Below are 19613 nucleotides of genomic sequence, written 5' to 3'. Positions count from 1 at the left end.
TGGGATGGCTGATTAAATATGTCTGTGCTGACAATCTTATAAAGTTGTAAATCTATAACAAACTAAGCGTGTGCGTGTGTGTGTTTGTGTTTGTGTGTGTGTGTGTGTGTGTGTTTGTAACAATGTGTTTGTGTGTCTGTTTGTTGTTGCTGTTGAATTCGTATGCATAGTGGGAAGGCTGCCATGGATGACACATAAAAGATCATGAGTGCCGGTTTACAAAGTGATCTAATCGCCCCCCAGGGATTCCCTCATGGGGCAAAACAATGTGTTTTGCAATGAGAACCACAATTGACCTGGAAACACATAAATAATTCTACATCTGGTTTGAATTTATAATATTCTATACAATGTCAGGCTTAAATAGCTTGTTAATATTCATGGTTCCCTTTTATCTTCAGGAGAACACATGAATACCCTTAATATCATTTGGTTGTTTATTAGGTACCCTAGTACGATTAGTTTTGTACATAGCAGTTTATAGCCTGTTATATTTAGTAAATAAAATCACAGACAGTAATTTTGTAATATCCTTTTGTACCAGCACAATGATAGTGGACTTATGGGACATTTTCAGTCAGTATAAACAAATAAATATACTTTTGTTTTTAACCACAGAATTCTAATGGTTAAAGATAACGGCTTTACATTTTGGGGTATCTCAGAGAGCAGAAATGGGTTTGATGTCACCATTGACTTTGAAGATACATTGAAGAAACTTTTGTGATAGAATCTAACATTTTTGTGTTGTTTTTTTTCTATGCAAATATTTCTATGCAAATATTGTGATAATATTCTAGATAAAGCCACAAATGTACAAATTCTTAAAGTCCCGAGTTTCATATGAGCTTCATATTAAGCACCGCCGTGGATCGGGAAATGACAAAGACATTTCGTCAAAATAATAATAAACATATACGTTGTTCCATATACATACATATATGCGGTACGCTGTTCCGTATACAAATGATCAATGATATTATAAAGAAAAAAAAAACCTTCAACTTTTTTTATTCTTAAAAAATCAGCACTGTCACCCTGCCAATAATTCTGTAATCTCACTACTTATTCATTCTTCTCTGAATTGTATGATGTGTTCAGCCTTACCTGCATATACTTGTAAGTGAGAAAAAACAGGATGAGGCAAAGGATGGCTGCTGCAGCAATGAAGCCAATCAGCAATGGAGTGAAAAGCTCATGAGGAACAGAACGTTCTGGGAGAAAAAAAAACAGACAAAGCAATAACAAAAACATATCAGAATAAGAGAACGCTGATAGACATTAACATGAGGGTGAGATGCAAGATTGGCCTGTTTTTTTGGTTCATATACTGTAAGACACACAAAATAGGCAGAAAGAACGTAAGGGTGTATAAAGTCTAATCAAACCCTAAGAGTAACTGTTACTTGTAGACAATTCCCTTATCTACGCAGGGATCCGATAATCGCATACTGTAATCACATACAAACTCCAGCTTGTTTATTTTTTTCCTCTACGACATTGTACACGTTTCCCAACAACGACTGCGTTGCTAGGATCTGTTTTGTGTGTGTGTGTGTGTGTGTGTGTGTGTGTTTGAGTGTTATTGTTTTTTCTACTTTGTACTGGAGGTGTAATAAGCTCTTTAGCCATAAGAAGCTTTCTCTCCATTTCAAATCAGAGAATGCCGACTCTGCAGGAAATAATCCCCTGTAAACCGGTCATTGGCTTTATCTGCTCCCCTCCCTCCATCTATCTCGCTATCCCTCCCTCCATTGTCCTACTGTGCCTAAAGTACAGTGCCTTCATATCGTCCCTTTCCTACAACACAAACACACACACACACACACACACACACACACACACACACACACACACACACACACACACACACACACACACACACACATCTTCATCATGGTACTTGGGTCTGTTATGGAAGTTTAAACTTTGAAAACATTAGACCTTCTTGACTTAACATACTTTATTACAGCCAAACAGACTCAAGGAGCCCCGTCCACACAAAGCCCTGAATATACACCAGTGGAAATACGTCTAACCGACTCCACCCCCTGAAAGCACTCCAGAAACTTGAGGTCTCCAAGCACAAAAAAAAAAATAATCCAATTTGGAAAAAAATAAGGATTATGGTTTGAGACAAATGTCTAATGAAATTCTAGTAAAACTCGGATTAACTTTGCTTAACCTTGCAGTATATACAGTACATGTTACTCAATCGGTGCTTGTAACATGAAAATAAACAAGAAATTCAGCCCAGCGCGATAAATCGCCTCGCTCTGACGAGGCATGATCATACCTGGGTTTCTAAACAGTGTTCTGTACCCTGAAACGTTTCACTACAAGCAAGGCACACAATGGAATGGAGAGGTAAGCTGGCCAGATGCCTTAAACAGTCTGCCAAAAAATTTGATGTTACAAAATACAAACAACAGATGACATCTGGGACATTTTCTCTGTGACTCTATTCATAATGAATGGGATAGAAGGAACAGATGAAGCTAAGAGATGTTGAAAATCTCCAGCCAAGTAGCTAGCAGAAACAGAGAGTGATGGAGTGTGAGAAAGCGAGCGATAAATCAGAGAGAAATTCAATGGGGTGTAATGCCTGAATGAATCAAAAAACAAAACAACAGCAGAACGGAATTATGGTTGTTATTACGAAGCCGAGCCAGCTACTCGGCTGCTGTGGACAGTTTGTAATAGAATTGAACATAAACGGGAAATGATAGCTTGGACAAAGAGGTTACAAAAGCATTAAGCTTTAAAAGTTCAACGCACGGATGCTTCACAAACTAATTATGCAGCTCAGTACAAAGATTTCGATCTTTTCTGGTCTGGTTTCTGTTATGTATTTTTCGATTCCAATGTTTACACAAAAAGGAAATCCAAAGAACTTAAAAATGTGTATCCTGAAACAGGATCACAACAAAATCGACGGAAAACGTTCGAGAAGAAAGAAAACGTTCTCTACAATAGTGCTTTTAGTCTCCAGTCTTTTATTTAATAATTAAAAAAAGGCAGTGTATGACATCTATCGAGATTATAACAGATATTTTTTTGCGATCCTCCCAATTACAACTGCCAAGAGGATTGAGGCAAAGAGGCTAGAGGCAGCTCGAAAGGTAACTGGTGGCCCGCACGAATACTTAGAGGGCATGTTTATGTTTATACCAAAGACCTAAATGCAAATTTTACCAAATATAATTATATATATATATATATATATATACATATATATATATATATATATATATATATATATATATTTTTTTTTTTTTTTTTGGTAACATACAGTACAGTATGATACCGAAAAAACATCTGAAACCTAACACGAACTTTTTTCGTTGTTTTTCCTGAATTTCGTCCTAAGGGTATGCAAATTTTTGCACTTAACAATCCCCAGTTCGTTAGTCACATGGCAGGTAAATCTACTGAACTTATCTTCAAACAGAAAGATAACATACTCTATTTTGGTACTTTGTCCTTATATAATTGTCACATTACACATAATGAACTTATTTAGTCTTTATCATTGTAAAATAAATCGTTGGAGCTGATGATAATAATTACAAATCATTTTCTCTTTTGTTATTGGAACCTTTTTTTTTAAACGAGACTAAAATGTAAAGCTCCAACGAGCTGTTAATGCTTAACTTTATGCTTAACTGAGGTACGCGGTTAATGCAGAAGTGTCGTTAAACGTTGGATTTTCTATGTTTTCGGTTCAGGCTTATTAACCCCTAACTACAGTGTAGTATTCATAAGACTAACAATGCTGAATACTGGGTTACTGCTTCTGTACTACCTTTTACCAGAAGGATAGAGCAGTACATTTACACACACACACACACACACACACACACACACACACACACACACACACACACACACACACACACACACACACACACACACACACACACACACACACACACACACAACAAACATTTCATTTGATGTCCTGGGGATTGGTCACCTTGGATCCTGGTAACCTTGTCTGTTGTTTTTTACACATAGAACTGGTTTTAAGTCTGGAATTATCTCTTAACTGGGTGTGTGCTTTATTGTCTGAGGAGGGTGTTCATGATTGTTTGTGTTCTTACCGCTGATGGAAAACAACGTGTAGACAATCTCGCCTTCGGCTGAAGCTACACACTCCAGGGTGGGGTAATTGTTCTTGGTGATGTTTAAGCGGCTCTCCACCGCTCCCTTCCCAAAGGGTGGGTTAGTCATAGTCACGGTGACAACGTCCTCCTCCTCTTGTGTGGCATTTAACAAATTAGAACACCTAGAGGATCACATAAGCAATCAACTATAGTCATGACCTCACTCACACACACATACACACACACACACACATACTTTACATAATTCTACATACAAGTTACTACATGAATACATGCACAATGTAAGCTTGCTTCAATAGTTCCTAAAAGGATTTGTTGTTGTTGTAATTAACACACGCAACCCTACAAAAAGTGCTGAATGTCTGTGTGATGTCCCTGCGTTCATGTACCGACACACTTAACACAAATTAACAAGGAATGGGGTCAAGCGATGTTGCACGGTTACAGATACATTAGCCAACACTTGGTACAGTATCATCCTGTTGCACTCACTAACCATTACTGATTGCTGATACTATTAGAAGAAGGACAGGATTTCAAATCTAACATAGTGATACTGATTATACTTGTATTGACCCTCTACTATATATGAACGTTATGGTTTAGTGTTTGGTTTGCTCGGGACACCAGGTGTTTACTCGGTAGTGTGTCATCTAAGAATAACTGTCCCTCTAAGTACACACTGTTCCTATATTATCTTCTAAACTCACATGACTGCTCTGAGCCATCCGGCTCATTGCCCGATCACGATACGCTCATTGACCAATCACGATGTTCTCATAAACACCACTGTGACCCATTACTTTCCTTTCAGTAACATAGTACTTACTTTCCATCCGTGTGCTTTCACTGTAAAGAAGATTGCAATGCACAGGAATGTGTACTGTACAATGAATAATTGACAAACTTTGAGCATGTTTACCTGGCATGGGGTTGATCGCAGTAGTACCATGTGATCTGAGGTGGGGGATAACCTTCAGCCACACAGCGCACCTGCCCATTAACTGGACCTTCGTGAGATACAATTGCTGGTTTACCTGCAGATTAAAAACGAAGGATTTAGTGATTAGATGCTTTGTGGGAATAAAACCAATATCTTTTTCAAGTCTGAGCCTGCATCCGTGATACATGATGGTCAACTAAACTAAAAGAAAATCGAAGCTAGATGATTTGCATACAACAGCCGACGGTGCAACAAAGCAATCGCATCTGTAAAGTGTGTACATACTTCTGTTTGCTCTGTGCTATTTGACACTGTAGTAACAACAGAGTAGGACACTGCTGTGAGTCACGTGATTCACCGAAGCAGAACCGACATGCAAGTGGCTCCTCTCGCATAACACAGCTATATCTGTTTCTTAGAAACTTACTTAGGACATGGACTTCGAATGTCAGGCGGATACTAGCGTCACCGTTGTTGGCCAGGAAAGTGTAGACACCGCTCTCTGATACTTTTAAACGCACAAGCTTTAACTGACTGTGATAACTGTAAAAGATAGAAACAACAATAAAACATCTCCATCCCTCCAGGTAGGGAAAACAAAACAGGAGCACCAAGCCGATAAGTGAAGACGTGTACGTACTCGTGCGCATACCTGTGCGCGTGCGAGTGAGTGGTGATAACGTGGTCAGTCGTGTTGGTGAGATTTTTTCGATTGTAGCTCCAGTTAAAGTTGTGTGGTTTAGGATAGGCTTCCATAGTCACACGCAGAGACAGACTCTGTCCTTCACGCACCCTCCATGTCCTGTTGTCTACGTGGGTCAGGTTAATAAAGCCTTTCCCTAAAACAGACAACACATTCAGTTTATATACTGTATATATATATATATAGAAAAACTGAAGAGGTCAAGTCGCTTTGAAAATGAAATTCTATTGCTGCTTGAGGTAAAAGGAAAAAGGATGAAAGGATGCAATGAGGAAATAATATTTTGGTCTCAATTTACGTAGGTATTTACATTCCTACGTAATACGAGACCAAAATATTATTTCCTCATTGCATCCTTTCTATTTTATGGTATTTAGGTATGGAAACATACAGTAACCTGCACTATTTCTGTGTAACTCAGTATTTTCTTTGGTTTGAAAGTGAAAATCCACATGAACACAGATGTGGGCACAAAAAAAACCCCTCTGTAAACCATGATCGCCACATTCAGTTATTGGTGAACTTACTTCCTCTTTATAACTTTTAGTTATAGTCATGAGACGTTTTTGGAGATTTTGAGCTCAGGTTCTCAAATATGAAAGGGAAATGAATCCACCGTCTTGTGTCCACGTGAGTTCATTGAGTTTACTCACAGTTTTAAGGCAGTAGATGAACCTTTTTTGTTAAGTTCTTGTTGATAACCATCTTGAAATATCGTACAGTGTATAAAGTGGAAATAATTTGAAGACCATGCAGCTGACTGCAAGAGAATTAAAACTAAAGCTAGACTAAAATGTAAAATGTTGTAGTGTATCTTGTGTATCGGTTGTTAGTTATCCTTACTGTAGACATCCACCCAGACCGTCTCATTACTAATCCCTGCGGAGTTCTTGGCCTCACAGCGGTACCTTCCCGAATCCCGGGTCGTCACGGCTTCTATTTGGAGGACGGCTGTACGTCTGTGCATGACTGGTTCGGTCGAAAGCTGCGAGTTTTGCTCGACGGATGCTTCCTGTAGAACCATAGCGAGAACGTATCCCCAGAGTCAGTACAAAACTAACAGACGCTAACGTGCATAACATAATTTGCAAAAGTTATAATGCTGTATTTGCATGTAGGAGTTGATTAACTCTATTAGAAATTCTCTTGAAATCTAATTGTAACATGATAACAATGCAGGTTATTCATTTCAGGCTCCGTTTGTAGCTGTTAAGATTAGCTGTATCAGCGAGCCACTGTATTACACATTAAAGCGTATTAAGTTGCAACATCTTGCATCATACCAGGATTTACATTCCCGGAACAATATTTCTCTACTATTAAAATGCATGTGGAAAATATTTACAAGTTAATATGATTTCCTAAGAGCTCCAGATCAAAAGCAGCTGAAGTGCCATTATTATTTAGAGCTGTAATGTCGTTTTGTGCCGTGGAATAAACATGCAGTTAATATGCAAAGTGTAAATGGGTTGTTACATGAAAACGATGAGTGTGTGTGTGTGTGTGTGTGTGTGTGCACGCACAGAATACGGTACAGTTATGCACAGAAGAATTTGCCTGCATTCTTACCACTCCAAGAGGTGGCACCCAGTTAACTTTTATATCACTGTTGACATTAGAAGTGGAGCAGGTCAGGGTGAGTCTCTGGCCCTGGGTACGAAGCACCCTGTCACGCTCGTGAAGTGAAATACGGGGCGGTGTTTCTGGAACTGACAGCCAATCAGCACAAAAAAAGGTTAACAGAACAAATACTCTACATAGACTGCTAGGTTGCGTTGACAGGATCTATGTTAATAGTGCATGAAGAGAGAAAAGTCTGTCTCTGTCTTTCTGTGTCTCTTACCCAGTCGCACATCAAGGTTATAATGCACAGACTGTGCAGTCGTGTCTCCCAGAGTTCCCACGCAGATATAGCATCCCTTGTAGTTGGGCTGGACCTTCACAATGGAAATGCCTGTCTCAATGCTAGCGCTGTACCTCATCCCGGATGGCAGTGGCTCTCCGTCACACGTCTCCAAATGCAGGTTAACCATTCTGGGGTCGGTGGGTAGGCAGGGGATTGAGGCAGTGTCTCTTGCCCCAGCCATGATGTCAGTGATAATGGACTTTCTGAAGGCGTTGTCAGGATCTGCTAAGAGGAAGGCTAAATCAAGAACCAATGAAACACAATCAAGGGTCTAAGATTAAGACATGACATTGCAGTAGAGAGAGAGAGAAAGAGAGAGAGAGAGAGAGAGAGAGAGAGTCAGGCTGAATGCTAGAGAGAAAGAGTGTGAGGAGAGAAACAAAATAAGATGGATATAAAAGACCCAATGGGACCCTTTTACCATGCCATTTCATAGCAATTTGTACAGTAGACGGTTACTGTTTAGGGATATGTTGGGATCCGTTGGATTTAAAGTGAAGAATTATTAATAAATGAAACACATCTATTCGTACACATGTGCAAGAGCGGGATTTGTGATCTGTCACACAGATATGAGTTATTTCAGACATACGGTATCTCTTTGCTTTCCTCTCAAACACACACAAATACTATGAGCTTCACCTACCTGTAACATACACATAAATGGAGTTATTCTGTCCTGTGGACTCCTCCAAGCACATGTAATTGCCCCGGTACAGCGGAGTCACTCTGGTCACATTGATGGTTGACAGGTGGTGGTCCCTCTTCTCCTCCTTTATCGTCCGAGTTGGACGATCTTCCCGTATCCAACGCACGGGTGCTTCACCATGGCAACGAAGGACAAATTGGCCATGCAGCTGCACCGCGAGCTGGGATCCGTCTGGTGTAATTACAGGCCTGGTACTGCCTATAAATTGGTCAAACAGGTCAAACATTACTCTATAGGGAATTTAAAAAAGTGCAGAACTCAAATGGGCTTTAAGGGTTTTTGTATTAAACCTTGGGTAGGTCGGTGGTGTGGAAAAAATGTAAGGTAAATAAAAATATATCCTAGCTCATTTACAGCATATAAAGCTCCCAAGTGGTTTAAAAAAAAGCGCTTTGTAAACTTTATTGTACCGTGCTGCAGTTCATCATTGTCAGTCTCACCTGAGCCAAGTTGGGAAGCATGTTTACATACTGTAGCAGCTTGTTTTATTTCTCACCGAGATTTTCACCCAGCAATTTCTAATCTTCATCAATTATGAGAATCATTCTAACATGATCCATATTACAGTATGTGTGTGTGTGTGTGTGTGTGTGTGTGTGTGTGTGTGTGTGTGTGTGTGTGTGTGTGTGTGTGTGTGTGTGTGTGTGTGTGTGTGTGTGAGAGTTCATTTCCTCCATACCCTTGGCTGTGACTGAAGCTCCTCTTGCATGTTATGACAAATTACTTTGCCATGACATGCTCCAGTTTAAGTAGCTTACAAACATGTCTGGCAAAGTAAGAAGGGAAATGCCATGTCTTACTCCATTTACTAATCAACATGCCCATCAAACTCTAGCCCTTCTAGGTTGTATTTTTCATCTGATTTCATAGTAGTATTCATAAATATGTTTGTTTACGAGTCCCTTCTTTGAATCTTTAGTAAAGCGCATGCATGTCTAACCTGTCAAACTGAATCCGCCTCGCATGTGACTGACAAACAAGCCGAAGAGTCATAACACGGATACAAACGTTTGAACAAGGATTTGCACAGAAGGATATCATGGCATATCATATTTTTTTACAATATGGTACAACAGCAAACAAACAGCAACCATGCGTGCGGAGTAAACGGTCACACTCACAGTTACCCTGCATTCTTTTTTTTTTTTTTTTTTTTTGGACATGGATTATTAGAAAGCAGTTAAACAGGTCTAATTTCAATTAAAATTGGTATTGAGTTGTTGTGTTCTTGGCTGCCAATATTCTGTCCAAATACGCCACGGAAGCTGGTGTGACGTGTTTACTACAGAAAACTACCAGACAGCAAATATTGTCCATAATAAATTAAACTTCCTCATCCTCGATGTCTGATAAGCTGATAAACAGTCAAGAACACGGTCTGGCATTTGCTTTTATATCCAGTACTTTAAGTGTTTCAGTGATTCTCAAATACACCATCGCTAATGAGTAAGCATTTCTACTTAGTACTTAGTAATTATTGTAATCACAAGGTGACGAAAGAGAAGGATGAGGTAGAAAATGGCTCACTGCTATGCAGAGGTATGTATGTGTGTACGTACGTGTGTGTGTGTGTGTGTGTGTGTGTGTGTGTGTGTGTGTGTGTGTGTGTGTGTGTGTGTGTGTTTGAAAAAGTGAGAGAAAGTTAGCGAGACTTAGTGAGAGAGAGAGAGTCAACACTAAATATGTCAGCAGTTATTTCAGCATGTGTGCTTTGGGATTATATTTACAGCATATTTACTCTGGTTTAGAAGTTCCTGGTTTTTAGTAAATGTCTATTGTGAGATTTGACTGGTTCCTGTTGGGTGCGTTTCTTTTCAGTGGAGTGATGACTGAGTGACTGTAAACAGCAGAGACTAAAAGACCCTTGAAGGCGGCTTAAGCATGACAGACATCGCATCTAAACAACTGACATCTAATGCAGATAGAAAAGACATTTTCAAGTCTCTTCAAATCAACTGTCCTAATAGCTAAGGTTGAGAAAAAACTGAGAGAAAAGTTGTAATGGGATGAAAGACTAGATTCACAAAGACCAGACATCTGCCTGTACTAACTATATCAGAGATACAAATCGGTAAATAAATAAATAAATACACTAGCGGTGTCTTTACCGGTGACACCGGATCGTCACATTTATATGTTGCTGGATGAACATCCCATTGCATATTTAATCCCTGCCTTTCCACTAGATATTGGAGGATGCCTGTGAGGAATTGTGATCATTCAGCTACAAGAGAATTAGTGATGATGGGTGAGGATGTCTGGGGTTCAGTCGGTGTTCCATTTCATCCCTAAGGTGTCCTGTAGGGTTGAGTCAGAGTCAGGGCTCTGTGCAGGACCCTCAAGTTCTTCCTCTTAATGGTTTTCATGTCTGAAGCTCACTTTGTGTGCATCATCACGCTGGAACAGGTTTAATCCTCTTAGTACCAGTGAAGGAAAACTGGAAAATGGTTCATCATACAAAGACATTTTTCACTTCCTTCTTTGTAGCAAGAGTTTGGCGAAGAACCACATGTGGGTATCAGGTGTCTACATACTTTTGGCCTAAAGGATTAGACTTTAGGCAACACCGTACTGTTGCTAATTCCTCTTAAATTGGTAGAACTGCTCAGAATGGATGATTGAACCATCTGAGCACCAAAAATATGGCAAAACAGAAAGTAACAAGCCCCAAAAGGTGATGCGGACTTTTGACAGTCACATTGAACAAAAAAGTATTCTGGAGGTTTTTTTTTACTCTTTTAGAATCTTATCCTTATTTCAATTTTAACTGCAGTTAAAAAAAAGTGTTTAAATGAGATCTGTTGCCTGATAACTAAAACAGGTTGATGTCACAAAAAGTGCTTCATCTTTTAAGACATTGAGGATTGATGGGCTGATTATGGTGGTGTGAAGTGACAAGTGATTTGGTAGAATTGTGTAACTGAAGCAGAGGATCTGACATAGACACCCTCGCATATACATAAAAACACAAATAAACTGTTAGTGTTTAATATTATTAAACATGTCCAATCCAAACTGAGTTTACTTTGTGGTAAAACAAACTCAGCTAATTTTGTGCAGTGTTAGTAGTTAGATGAAGTCCTTTTTGTTGGCTTGAGCAACATCAACACGACAAAATAAATACCTCAATAACTTGATTCAAATGAAAGTACAGTACACTAAACACCAAAAGTATTTGGATGCCTGATCATGATACCAATCAAACCAAACCCATATGCATTAACCTTAACCTTTTTCACTAGATTTTGAAGCTTGGTGTTGGGATTTGTGGTCATTCAGACACAAGCGCATTAGTTTTGGAGATCTGAGGTTGAGTCACTGTTCCAGTTTAACCCAAACTTTTTGCATGAGCAATTTACATGCACGAGACCACGTATATATTTTTGCGTCCACATTTCTGTTTTCTGACTTTATGTCTGTTGTACTAACGACATGTCACCCGGGGCAAAAGGGAAAACACGCTCTGTGTGCGTTGTCCCTTGTGCGCTCGCGCTGCCTTTCCTTTTGCACTGAGCGCGTGCATGCAAAAACCAAAAACAGGAGTCAAAGTATAGGAACGATTTAGTGCCAAAGTTTCAAAGAGAAAATAAAATGCATGCTAATCAGACAGCAGCAAAGTAAACAGTAAAAAAAAAGGCTTATTTTTTTTTTATTTCTTTTAAATGCAATTCCCATCGAGTGTCATCAATTTCCAAGCCGCAGTGCTGAAGCTGTCGGTTCAATTAAGTTTATAAATAGCTGATTTGTCTGTGCCTGTTTATGGATGTCTAAAGTTTTTTTTAAGCAGTCTACGATCTGGCACGCCTTCTGACATCCTGTACTGTCAGATTTAATGTCGTCGTTTGAGCGAGAAGGTGGTACAGCCATAAATAACCAGTTTCTCTTGATGTGCGCTCTGAGTTCTGCACTACAGCAAAACACTACTTCCTTGAACGAGCTCCAACTATTAAAGCATTTCAGTTCATTTATCTTCAAGAAGTCAGATCATTATAATGCAGCCTGCGGCTTATCTGGCAACATTCTGGAAAATAAACATGCTAGAAAAGGTTCTTCTGGAGAACCGGTTTTTGTTCCTTAAAGAACATTTCGCACTATTTGTGTTGCTGTAGTTGTGATAATCTAAACAATCTTTTTAACATTTCTTCATTTGTTGTTGTTTGCTCAGTGTGGAACGATAGAAACTAAAGAAACTGCACTGAACTGCATCATGGTTACGCAGTGGTGTAGACTTTTTGTGCCTTTAGAATATACAATATATATACATATATACACTTTTTTCTTAATTGTGCACGTAGTTCTATATTTAAACCTTTACTCTTTAACGTTTGGGCATCATATTCACATATTCAGAAACAATGGGCCCCTGGGAACGAATGCACGAAAGGCCCCACTGTTAAATGACATCAATAACAATTATATTCCTGCAGAAAATAGTGATTAACACTCACTTTCAAGGTGCAATGATAGAGGCTCATGTTAAAGTGTAGAGTACTTTTCAGTTTTTCAGGGAGAAGTTTGGACCCTTAACTCTGGTTAGTTAATACGACTTTGGCTTTGGGGCCTCCTGACTCATTTGGGCCCCTGTGGCTTTGCCTGGCAGGATAAAGATACACACCAACTGCAGGCAAATGTACACGTGAGCCTTTGTTTATTTGAGAGACTATGGTGGTTTTAGCATTAACTACAGATCACCCACAAAAAACACTGTTCTCAAAGCTACACTGTCGATCTGAATAGTAAAAGATGCATCGAAATGAATATCAAGGTGTGCCACGAGATAACGGTCCTATTATAAGTGAATAATAAATAATGATGTCATTCACCTTACAGTCAGCACGCGCCCGTTCCATAAATATAGAATTCACCTAGAACTAATCAAGACTCTCGTAAGCTGTTAGTACCAGTCACAATGAACTTTTTTATAGTGACCCAAACAATAGTCACCATATAAGCGACCGTTTTTTTTTTTATTGTTTTTTTTATTGAATGTTTTTGTTCATTCCCTCCGCACTGTGATGCACGGAGCGGACATGAGCGCGCGCGTCATGAATTATTTACTGAAAAGCAGCGCGAGCTGCACTGCGTTACGTTACGTTATCTCCCCGCGGCTAAGCACGCCAATATCCGGTTTCTCCGATCTCCTCCAGTAACTGCTCAACTCAACACACCGTGAGCTCAAAACACGCACACAGAGAGATAGATAGATAGATAGATAGATAGATAGATAGATAGATAGATAGATAGATAGATAGATAGATAGATAGATATAGAGAGAGAGAGAGAGAGAGAGAGAGAGAGAGAGAGAGAGAGAGAGAGAGAGAAACAGATCATAATGTTAAGCAAACGGAGCAAAAGAGCTACACCGCATGCAACAAGTGTCTGAACAGAAGTCTGAATCTATGCACAGCGTTCAATATGTCTATGCCACAAATACCACGCTCAAGTAACATTACAGGTGTTAATTCTCACACTCCTGTGTTAAATTCCATCTGAACGAGCTCGTGCACTCATCATCACTTTGGTGCTGAAAGATCTCAGGTGTTAAAGCTTTTTAGAGAAGTTTCCAGACTAATTCAACTCCCATTTTTTCCCCACACCAGGGGTGCACATATTATCCTCATCTACCATGCTCACATTCACCTCGAGAAGCACGTTTACACACACACTATTATCTCCAGCCAGATCATACACACTCAATCACTTTTGCGCACACAAATCGGAGACTGCGTGACGCATTAATGCTTGTGAACTTCTTTTATTTTTATTTTTAATGGAAAGCATGTAGACTTTGTAAAAGAAGAAGTTAAGGTATAGCTGATTTTTTTTTAAAAAGCAGCAGCTTACCTGGTCGGAAGAGAAACTGTAACTCGACAAGAAACAGAAACCAGTGGTATTCCATTCTTATAATTCCATCTAGATTTCTCTTAGGGTGTCTGTATGTATGTAAGTAAGTATTGTGTGCGTGTGTGTGTGTGTGCACGTGTGAGTGTGTATATATTTATGTCCTCTTGTTATCCTGTGCACTCTCTTATGCCACAGTAGTGTCGGTTCTGGAGCGAGGCGTGTTGCGCTCTTAAAGGAGCCGCGCTATTTTCTACCCAACAAAGCCGCGCGTAACGTTAGGAGTCTGAGGAATATAGGCGGGGCGCCTGCAACACTAAGCGTGTGTGTGTGTGTGTGTGTGTGTGTGTGTGTGTGTGTGTGTGTGTGTGTGTGTGTGTGTGTGTGTGTGTGTGTGTGTGTGTGTGTGTGTGTTTACGTGCCTTGTCATACCTGAGTCCTGACACGCACAAATTACAAGGTGTCAAAGTAGCCCTGAGCGTCTACTTTCATTTTGAGGGAAGTGGAATAATTAAATAATAAAAGTGACTGATAATTAAACCCTCCCCGTTAATAACTGTTCATTGGGACACAATTCCAGAATTTAATTCAAACCCAACAATAGGGATTTATTAATTGAAAGTATTATAGAAAGTTATGTGCTGTTAAAACCTATTTCTAAACATAAGCTATCAGACACAATTGAAATAGTGAAATCATTCAGGTTAACATAACATTGTGACATAACATTGTGTAGGTTCTCCTTATGCCATCAAAACACCCCTGACCCTGAAGATGTGCTGTGGTACCAGGCACCAAGACGTTAACAGCAGATCCTTTAAGTCCTGTAAGCTTTGAGGTTTAGCCTCCATGGATCAGACTTGTCTGTCAAGTACATCTCACAGTTCTGGTGAATTTGGAGGCCAAATCATCACCTTTAACTCTTCGTAATGCTCCTCATACTATTCCTGTGTAAGTTCTGAGTGTAGCAGGCAGGGTGCATTACCCTGCAAAAAGAGGCTATGGGAATTATTGAAAACTGTTGTTATGAAGTATTGTCTGAACTTTGCTCTGTAACAATGTCAATTTTTATAAAGAATACTTTTACGTTAGTAAGTAGTGCTTGTCTAGTTTATTTGTTTGTTTGTTTATTTCATTTTTTTTTTTGATGATTAGCATCTCCAAATTGTCCGTAGCATGTGTGCGATTGTGTCCTTCGATATGGCTGTTCCCTCAACTTGAGCCCCAAGTCACCAGGGATAGTATCCAGGTCCCCTGTGCACCTGTGTAGGAAAAGCACTACAAAAAATGGATGGATAACATTAGACAAAGAATAGTTTGATTTAAAAATGTGATTATTATTATATGATGGGCACGGTGGCTTAGTGGTTAGCACGTTTGCCTCACACCTCCAGGGTCGGGGTTCGGGGTTCGATTCCCAACTCCGGTTTCCTCCCCCGGTCCAAAGACATGCATGGTAGGTTGATTGGCATCTCTGGAAAATTGTCCGTAGTGTGTGTGTGAGTGAATGAGAGTGTGTGTGTGCCCTGTGATGGGTTGGCACTCCGTCCAGGGTGTATCCTGCCTCGATGCCTGATGATGCCTGAGATAGGCACAGGTAAGAAAGATAAGAAGATAAGCGGTAGAAAATGAATGAATTATTATTATATGAGCTACTAAACCATTTATAGAATTTATAGAATTTCTTTCTGCCAGGTTCAAATGTTATTAGTTGCTAAAACAGGGAGGAATGCAAACAGATGAAATGTGAACTTATAAAATATATTAAAATCCTGAATGGTAATTTCCTCATATTTGTGTGAACGAAGGAGTACATTATATATATAGGGTGTACACTGAGACAGTATGTCTTGGGCTGGTAGTTACATAGTCACAAGGCCACCGGATCATTTGTTTTTTCTTTATTTTGTTTCCCTCCAAGCTGTTTTTCTATGAGTCCTGTCATCATAACATCCATAACGATTTATTAATACTTGATGAATTAAATATACAAGATACAAAAGCAGATATTATGCTCTTAATAAAAGACCTAGTCATGCTCTGGTTACCTGGGGTAAAGCTGAGATTCATGCATGTGTAAAAGGGTTAAAGCAAAGTGCTCCCTAATTATATTTTAAGGTAAGGAAGTTTTCTTTCTTTCTTTTTTTTCATTAACTAAATGTAACTCTCAGCCAGCAAAAAAGAACATTTAAACATAACACTCTGAGAGAAATGTAATAAATAAACAGAGTATATTCTAATATATATATATATATATACAAGCTTACACAGAAATGCAATGCCTTGGTTATTGAAATGTATAGTGAGATATAATAAGATAATAAGATAATACATTATAATACATGATAATGGTTTTATATAATCATATGCTTAAAAAATGGCACTCTTACATAAACTAAATGGCCAAATGTTTGGTCAGAGGACCATCACACTGGTATCTGATTTCCCATCATTTTGAAATGACACAAATGTCTTAATGCAGAAAGTGTAGAATGTTTGCTGTAGCGTTACGATTTCCCTTCACTGGAACTAAGAAGCCCAAACATGTTTCAGCGTGACAACGTACAAAGCTTGTCTTCATGGGTTTGTGAGGCCCATATAGACATGGTGTGTTATGTTATGGCTGGAGTTGCAAATACTCAAGTGTCCATCACAGAGCATTCATTCTCACTGAACACCTAAACACCGTTGGGATGAACTGGTATGTCAAATATGAGCAAGGTCTTCTTTCACAACAACAGTCTCTGACCTCACTATGGCTGAATGAACACAAATCCCCACAGCTGCACTCCAAATGTGAAAATTTTGATAACAGGAAAGGCTAACTAGACTAGATTAGATTAGATTAGATTAGATTAGATTAGATTAGATTAGATTAGATTAGATTAGATTCAACTTTATGGTCATTGTACATGGGTACAAGGATGCAATCAACCAGAAGTGCAAAGCAGCAGTTAAATATTAACCTATGCAGATATACAGACTAAATATAACTACATACATTATATATGAACATACAAAAAATATAAATATGAATATAATTAAGAGGTCATTATAATAACTGTACATTATTAATAGGGTGTACACCGAGGTTTACTTATCGGGACAGCGTGTCTCTTGTTCTGGTTGTTATAGTCATATAGTCACAAGGCCGCTGGATCGTTTGCTTTTTCTGGATTCTGTTTTCTTTATTTCCCCGTGTGCAGTGATTTATTAATAACTGTATTAATAACTCCATATTAATGAGCATTGTGCTTGTCATGTGACCACATACTTTTAGCCAAATAGTATACAACTAACCATGTAAGTCAGGTCACTTACATGGACATGATAAACAACTCAGGGAACAAGTAGAACACATCATGCACACTGCGGAAACTAAACCTTATAATGCAAATATCTTGAATCTGGTCAAAATGATCATAATTACAATAACACAGATAGATTATGAAGCCTATTTTTCGACACATTTGGCTATTTTCTTCTTCTGTTTTCACAGATTGTTTTTTTGTTGTTCATTTCAAGCGCCGATATTTATAATCTGCAAATAGCATAAGAAAATGTACAGTACATTTTGAAAAATGCAATTTTTTGACGATTTATTTGTGTCGTGCTTTTAACATCTGATACCGTCTCAAAGCCGCTTTACAGAAGCAAAGGAAGAGAAAAAATAAACTTTATCCCTAACATTTCTCCCTAGAGTTTAGAAGGCTAAGGCTTAATATTGTTCTATTTGGTTTATTGCAATATTATCATAAGAAATGGTACACAAATTTGACTAGATTCAAGATATGATCACGTTACTAAGATGTCCGTTTGATTTGGAATTGAAATGTTATCAGCTTCCATTGATACACTGAAACTGTATCCAGATGGATTCTGGGTTCTGGAGACAATATTTAATGAGCAGTATAATAAAGAGTATGAAAGAACCTCCAAGTTTCTTACTTTCAATCTGACATTCCCTAGCCCGCTGAATCCCAAGCAATACACTCGGGAATTTCCTGGTGCTCTAATAACCACCGAATCACACCTCACCCGGTTCTCATTCTTACTTCCGTACATAGAGCTGGATATTATATTCATATATCATAAACAGTCTAATATACTCGCAATAGATTTCTCTTTATGATACTGACACTATAAGAGTGAAAATAAACCAAACCACCTGAGCCGTGGGATTAAAACTAGTTTGTTGCTATAGTTTATGAGTTCCAATCAGCTCTGTTCATGTCCTGTGCTGCTGGGTTGCTAAGCAGACATCAATAGTGATGGAAATTCCAGCTCCTTTCGGTGAACCAGATCGGCCGGCTCAGTTCACCAGTCTGAGCAGCTTTTTCAGCTTCCAAGCAGCTTCCAATCACTTCATTTTCACAGCCAGGTAGCTTTTACGCTGTTAAAATGATTAGCTTATTTTCCCTTTTCATTTTAATTGCACCTACCTTGATTTGCATTGTGCTCCTAATAAAAAAAATGTAAATAAATGAAGAGCAAGACGGTATATCTAGACATTCTCACATTTACTGTAGATGGGGAAGTCGTGACCTAATGGTTAGAGAGTCTGACTCCTTTTTTTCCCTTTTTTTCTTTATTATTTTTTTATTAAAGACCAACAAAACAAAACCTGTGTTTGTGTGTGTGTGTGTGTGTGTGTGTGTGTGTGTGTGTGTGTGTGTGTGTGTGTGTGTGTGTGTGTGTGTGTGTGTGTAAAACTGTAAGTGTAACTGGGTGTGGGAGTGGGGATATATGAATGAAGGAGCATGCAGTGGTTAGCACGTTCGCCTCACACCTCCAGGGTCGGGGGTTCGATTCCCGCCTCCGCCTTGTGTGTGTGGAGTTTGCATGTTCTCCCCGTGCCTAGGGGGGTTCCTCCGGGTATTCCGGTTTCCTCCCCCGGTCCAAAGACCTGCATGGTAGGTTGATTGGCATCTCTGGAAAATTGTCCGTAGTGTGTGAGTGTGTGTGTGAATGAGAGTGTGTGTGTGTGTGTGCCCTGCGATGGGTTGGCACTCCGTCCAGGGTGTATCCTGCCTCGATGCCCGATGACGCCTGAGATCCCGTGACCCGAGGTAGTTCGGATAAGCGGTAGAAAATGAATGAATGAAGAAATAATGACAATAATAATGATGAAGATTGTAATAGTATCACACAAAACAAAAAAAATACATAAAATAAATTTAACCATAGAGTCTGACTCCTAACCCTAAGGTTGTGGGTTCGAGTCTCGGGCCGGCCACAACTGAGGTGCCCTTGAGCAAGGCACCAAACCCCCCCAACTGCTCCCTGGGTGCCGCAGCATACTGTAAATGGCTGCCCACTGCTCCGGGTGTGTGTTCACGGTGTGTGTGTTCACTGCTGTGTGTGTGTGTGCACTTTGTATGGGT

The 19613-nt window shown here is 39.3% G+C and overlaps 1 protein-coding gene across 6 annotated transcripts in view; it reads right to left on the bottom strand.

Annotated features, from left to right (window-relative positions):
- Positions 1-14471, bottom strand: part of kita (KIT proto-oncogene, receptor tyrosine kinase a) — a 28714-nt gene extending 14243 nt beyond the window's left edge. Inside the window, exons 1-10 of one of the 6 annotated variants that reach the window (XM_047801851.1) lie at positions 14233-14471; positions 8326-8586; positions 7617-7916; positions 7343-7482; positions 6617-6785; positions 5711-5909; positions 5498-5613; positions 5050-5164; positions 4104-4288; positions 1108-1214 (exon numbers count right to left, since the gene is read on the bottom strand). In XM_047801851.1, the coding sequence (XP_047657807.1) occupies positions 1108-1214; positions 4104-4288; positions 5050-5164; positions 5498-5613; positions 5711-5909; positions 6617-6785; positions 7343-7482; positions 7617-7916; positions 8326-8586; positions 14233-14287 (1647 nt within the window). In that variant the 5' untranslated portion in view covers positions 14288-14471. The remainder of the gene's footprint in view (positions 1-1107; positions 1215-4103; positions 4289-5049; positions 5165-5497; positions 5614-5710; positions 5910-6616; positions 6786-7342; positions 7483-7616; positions 7917-8325; positions 8587-14232) is intronic. The other 5 variants (XM_047801846.1, XM_047801848.1, XM_047801847.1 and 2 more) reach the window with 5 other exon arrangements.
- Positions 14472-19613: the final 5142 nt, after the last annotated feature.

This window comes from Tachysurus fulvidraco, chromosome 16, assembly GCF_022655615.1.
Source record: "Tachysurus fulvidraco isolate hzauxx_2018 chromosome 16, HZAU_PFXX_2.0, whole genome shotgun sequence".
Lineage (NCBI taxonomy): Eukaryota > Metazoa > Chordata > Actinopteri > Siluriformes > Bagridae > Tachysurus > Tachysurus fulvidraco.
The sequence above is the reverse complement of the archived record's forward strand: the minus strand, read 5'-3'. Positions and strand labels throughout refer to the sequence as shown.